The 5,508-nt window shown below is 37.2% G+C and overlaps 1 protein-coding gene across 1 annotated transcript in view; it reads left to right on the top strand.

The window, feature by feature from the left end:
- Positions 1-630, top strand: part of LOC108372326 (uncharacterized) — a 2,821-nt gene extending 2,191 nt beyond the window's left edge. Inside the window, exons 2-3 of the mRNA XM_017627989.1 lie at positions 15-168; positions 305-630. Of these exons, the coding sequence (XP_017483478.1) occupies positions 15-168; positions 305-630 (480 nt within the window). The remainder of the gene's footprint in view (positions 1-14; positions 169-304) is intronic.
- Positions 631-5,508: the final 4,878 nt, after the last annotated feature.

The following is a 5,508-nucleotide window of genomic DNA, read 5'->3' as shown; positions in this document are numbered from 1 at the left end:
CACTCGACGTGCAGCTCAGCGACGACGATAAGCATTATCGCTACGCAATCGGACCTGGCGTAAATGTGAGCTTTGATATGCTGAACGATATCGTAAATGTCAATTTGGATGGCGATAACCTGCGTGAAATAATGCGCGGGCGCTGGTTGAGCGATAATTCGGAGGAAGGTAAGTGGCGCAATCGGCTAACATTTTACTTCATTTAATTTCGCGAAATACGAATATCAACGATATAGAGAATGAAATAAACAAAAAATTATACAAATATTGAAATATGCCATCGTTTGTTTGCTCTTTTGATTAGGTCGCGGCAAGAAATATGATATGGTCACTAAGGTGTTGCCGCTTTTCGTGCTGCCATTCCTTATACAATCTGCTATTGTGCCATTTCTGGTTACTAAGTTGAAATTGTTGTTGGTGAAATCGATACTGATTGGTAAACTAGCTATATTCCTACTCATTCTATCGGCGATTAGGAATAGCAATAAAGCGGTGCAATCATACGAAGTGGCGCCGTCGTATTGGGCTGGTGAACCTAGTCGGCGATCGGAGTTGGCGGCGGTGGCTTCCTCGTCAGCGGCATATAATGGCTATCGTGTGGAGGGAAAACCGGCGGCTTGGATTAATTGATATGAAGTGACTAAAATTTGTGTGTTTTTAAATTTTGTTGTTAATGAAATGGGCATTAAAAGCAATCGAGGGGCATGGAGTGATTTCAATTGAATGGGTTTAAAATGATTCAAATAAGTAAGTATCAAGTGCGAGTGAGTGGGTGTCTATTGTTAAGGTGACCAGAATTTCTCAACACTCCAGGAGGACAAATTATCCACATTAAAAACACAAAATTTTTTTATATTAATTCAACACATAAATACCGAATTAATTAACAGTTCAAAATTTATTTAAACACAAGTCAAACAAGTTAATAGTATACTGCGTTGCATAATTATAAGTCCGCCACATATTAACAAGCTTTGACTATTATTTATTTGTCATTGTATTATTTGCAAAAGAAATTTCATTAACGTATTTAATACTCTTAATCGTCTCTAAAACAACCTACTTCAGGGTAATTTTTTAGATAATTTACGTATTGTCCTACAAGAATATGCCCAGAAAAAAACATGTATCCCATTTCTATAACTTTTGTTAACGGTTCAAAGGTTATGACATTTTTAATGAAACAAACTTTTTTTTAATTTTATTTACATAGAAAATTTCAAATGCCCACCGACACCTTTTAAAATTTAAAAAAAGTTTTCCAAGTGGGAGAATTTCATTCTCAGCAACTAGTTAATTTTAAGTTCATAATTTCGCTACGTTAATTAATTTGGATCACCCTAATATATATAAATATGCACAAGAATTACTCGTTTAAAGTAATAAGAATAAGTGCCCAAATTTTCCGGAAAACACTTACATATTTGGCAAAAAAAAAAAAATGACATATAGTAGGCAATAATTTTCGCCTGTGGAGACGCGCCGTTAGGTAGTCTTTCAGTGTTGTAGAGGGTAATATGGCTTTCCAACGGCACCGTGAATTATTGTGTTCGCTTCTCCAATTACGATCGCGAATTATCCCATTCTCACTTATTCGATTTGACAGTTCTCTATCTCTGCGTTTAGTTTAGTCCAATGAAAATTAGAGATGACAGCGATTTGTTCGTAATTCGCATGGTAATTGGAACTGAATTTTGAAAATTTTGTATCACGAATTACGTAATTTGAAGGGTAATTGGAGTGCGAATTACGATTGAGAGTGCGAACTACGTAATTGGGGCGCCGTGGGAAATATTATTAAATATTAGCTTTGTTCCAGACGCTTTCTGTGGCGTTTTCCATTTCCACAACAGCTGTTATGGCAATTTGACTTTTTGCACATTTGTGCCCGGAAAAAAAGCCTGGGCTGTTTCGGGCCCAAAGAAGACATTTTCGATCCAAAAGTGGAACGTATTCGTTCTCTGTTTCCTACTTTATAGCGTGAGGAAAGCTTTCTGTACTGTTTTGGGATACCGCGGGCTCGTGTGAAACAAACGTATTGTTGAATAAGGCTAAAGGCGTTTACACAGTTCAACTTTCACAGGCGGTTAGTTGAATCAAAAGTTTACATCATTTAACTGAAAGTTTTAAATGCAATGATTGCGTACGATTAGGAAATATGTATGTATTAATATTCTGAACGAAATTTTTCAAAACTTTCATCAATGCTATATAACTTGAAAAAGAGGACAAGGAAGATATTTTTCCTCAAAAGGAGTTCTCGATTCTCCACACACAATTTTTGATGTGCACAAATCACGGAGGAGGACAATCCTTCTCAAAGAAGGAAATGTTAGACGATTTTTTTTTCAAAGTTGTATTTCTAACTTTGTTTGATCGCGACTAGAGGCTGAATACACAACGATCAGTTTAACATGTTTTCTTCTTACTTAGCAGTGCACTCCACTATTGGTCTGAGCCTATACAAAAAAAAAACAGCGCCAATTTTATCTCTCATTTGAGAAGTTCAAAATTATGACTATATTTCAGCCTGAAACACCGTGGGCTATTTGCCCATGGAAACTGCAGGTTTGATCCTAGGTCCAAAAAAACCTGCATCTGCTATGTTCTCCATCCTTGAACCGTCTGTCTACCAATGTATCAAGTACATGGTACCATTTGCCCAAACATCGCGATCGGGGACTATAACTTGGAACTTTCTGCCAAAGCAAATCGCTCTAGCCATGGAATCAGAGATTCCGCATATTTTCAACTATATTATCTTCCCAACAATAACTGCGTGAGGCTTCTTTGCGAAGAAGCCGTCATTGGATAGCCGAAGCTGCAGCTCACTCGTGGCTGTTGTAATGAGTAAAACTTTGGAGAGGAGTCCATCCTAGAGACGACTCTAGAGCCGCAGTTGAACGTCTTCTTATTGATCTAGTTATCGATAGATATGCCAATCTTTGCAGTTTGTTAAGGCGAAGTATGGCAGTTTTTTTGCATTGTCTTATACCACCATGCTATGGATGCATAAGTCAACATCGTAACGAAACCCGTATAGTGCGATTGAGAGGCCGTCCACCACAAGTGGCCACAGAAAGCAAAAAATGACCCCAACCTGCGGGTAGCCTCTCACAGCTCTGATCTTCACTTGAGATAGATTCATAGCCAGTAGTGTCGAAAGCCCACTCTATGTTGGCCATGTTCATTTTATAAAACTGTTATAAAACTGGTATAAAACTAGTATATTCCATTATTCTCTCTTCGTTTTCTTTAATCTCAAGCGGTGCATAGCACCATCTGGGTCTGTTGCTGCCAATCGCTTTGAGCTCCTTCCACCTTAAGCTCAGTTGCTCCGCTTCTCTATCGACTGTTCATCTCCACGTCACACTGTGGTCTAGGGCCATGTTAATCTAATAGTTGAAAGAATACGCTACACGAATCAGCGAAAATTGTCGATAAGAAATATTTTATTTTTTTTAAATGAGAAACGTGATCGAAATATATCTACCCGTAAAGTCACTGTATGTAGCATATATATATGTATATGACTCGTGTTACTATTTGGAAAATACTAGTTTTTTATGGGACAACACTGGATTTATTGTGTGTACGTTATGGAAAAGTACGCAAAGGTAAGTCATATAAGTTTTTTTTTGTGTTATCAATAAAAAATAATTTTGGTTAATGGACTTAGTTTATGAAACTAGTAACTTTAAATTACTTCTGCGAAAATTAAAAAAATGCAGGTGTTTGCAGACCCATACGGTTTGAAAATATAGTCTAAAGCGGGGTTCAGACGATTTATACCTTTGTACAGATTTGTACATTTTGGCAGTTACAGAGAGCACTTGTTTGGAAATTTTTTTACTAAGCTGAATCCACTCTCGATAAAAATTTTTGGACAACATCACTCTGTGATTACCAAAATGTACAAATGTGCAAATTGTGTGACCCTTGCTTTATACTCTAACTTTACTTTTCAATATATGTACATACATAAATAAGGTCCTTCATGGATAGTCTATAATTTTTATGAATCTATTTCAGAGTATCCTCGAGTAATTACTCGTATGTTGGTATTTGATGAGTGGTCCAAGTTGAAAGATTTGAAAAGAAATTAGTGTTGTAATGAATTACTAAAGATAATATAAAACAACCTGATCTTCGCGATATATTGGAGAAAATTATCGATCATTTGGAATTACGCAATATGGTTCAAATTTCTGCTCCGCACGAGACTCGAAAAATTCTGAGCCGATTGAGTTTAAATCTATAGCATATACTCGTATAGGTGTCTATTGAGAATAGGTTAGGTTAAGTTAAGTAGAAGTGGGCGCCAGTGACCCCAGCAGCACACTTAGGCCGTAGGAAAGTTGTCATATGCCTATCTCGGATATATCGGTTAGGTCTTCGAAAATTCTTGAATCCATGAACTTTCGTTTTCTTTTAATAAGTGCGGAGCATTCACATAATAGGTGCCATAATGCCTCTGGCTACTCCATAAGTCGTTATAGAGAGGTTGGGACCTTTCCGCGTGCCTTTCGATGGAAGCATGGCCCACGATGGAAGACGACCCACGGCTGCTGCTAAGTCCACTCTGCTCAGCACGAGGAGGTACGTCGACCCGTTTTCGTCGCAATTTGGCCACGTAACTTTAATATTGTTGCAACTGTTGAGACCAGCCCAATTGTAACTTGCTAGTTTAAGAGATCGCTTGGAATGAGCTTGCAGGTATGAGAACTTTCTTGCAAGTTCGTTTACCTGGTATGCTCAGGTGCCCTCGCATCCATACCAAGTGAAGATCAGACTCATCACCAATCTCGTTAAGAGATCTTCGACAATCCGCTAGCTTTTAAACCGCATGTTACCGAGTCAAGCGTTTTTGAGTGCGGCCTGGCTGTCTAAATAGAGGCCAGGCTGAGAAGCAGGACTTTTTCTTTGGTTCATCTTTTAATTGAATTTGGTACATAGAGTTTGTGGAAATTTTCCGCTCACAACTACCGCAAGGTCGTTAGCATACGTAACGACCTGTTATTGTTTTAGTAAATACAAAGTTATGGTATAAAAATGAAGAAATTTTAAAATACGAGCATTTCAACGTTCTATCAGCGCTTTGGGACTTAATTTTTTATATTAAGTAAAAAGATCAGAAAACTTTAAAATTCATTGAGAACGATATATATATATATATACATATGCTCGTTTAAAGTAATAAGATACATATACATATATACACATAACTGCTTATAAAACTATTGATCACCTGCTAATTAATGACTAATATACATATACGTTTATACAGTTACACGCTTCCCATTCCTTTAATCATGCATAACTATCAACATTATCAAAATCGATTTATAATGCACAAAAATTCGCGATTAGATAAGATAATCCTTATAATGGCAACACGTAAAATCGACAAATAAAATTAGTTCATCTTATTTGAACAGTTCTAGTGTGGACAACGGCGAATGCGGTTAAATATTCCTCGCCAATACATATCACATAAGTGCCCGAGAA

The sequence above is a fragment of the Rhagoletis zephyria genome, unplaced genomic scaffold (assembly GCF_001687245.7).
Source record: "Rhagoletis zephyria isolate East Lansing unplaced genomic scaffold, Rhagoletis_zephyria_1.1 Rzeph_scaffold_05641, whole genome shotgun sequence".
In the NCBI taxonomy this organism is placed as follows: Eukaryota; Metazoa; Arthropoda; class Insecta; order Diptera; family Tephritidae; genus Rhagoletis; species Rhagoletis zephyria.
Note: the sequence above shows the minus strand (reverse complement) of the source record. Positions and strands in the feature narration are given on the sequence as shown.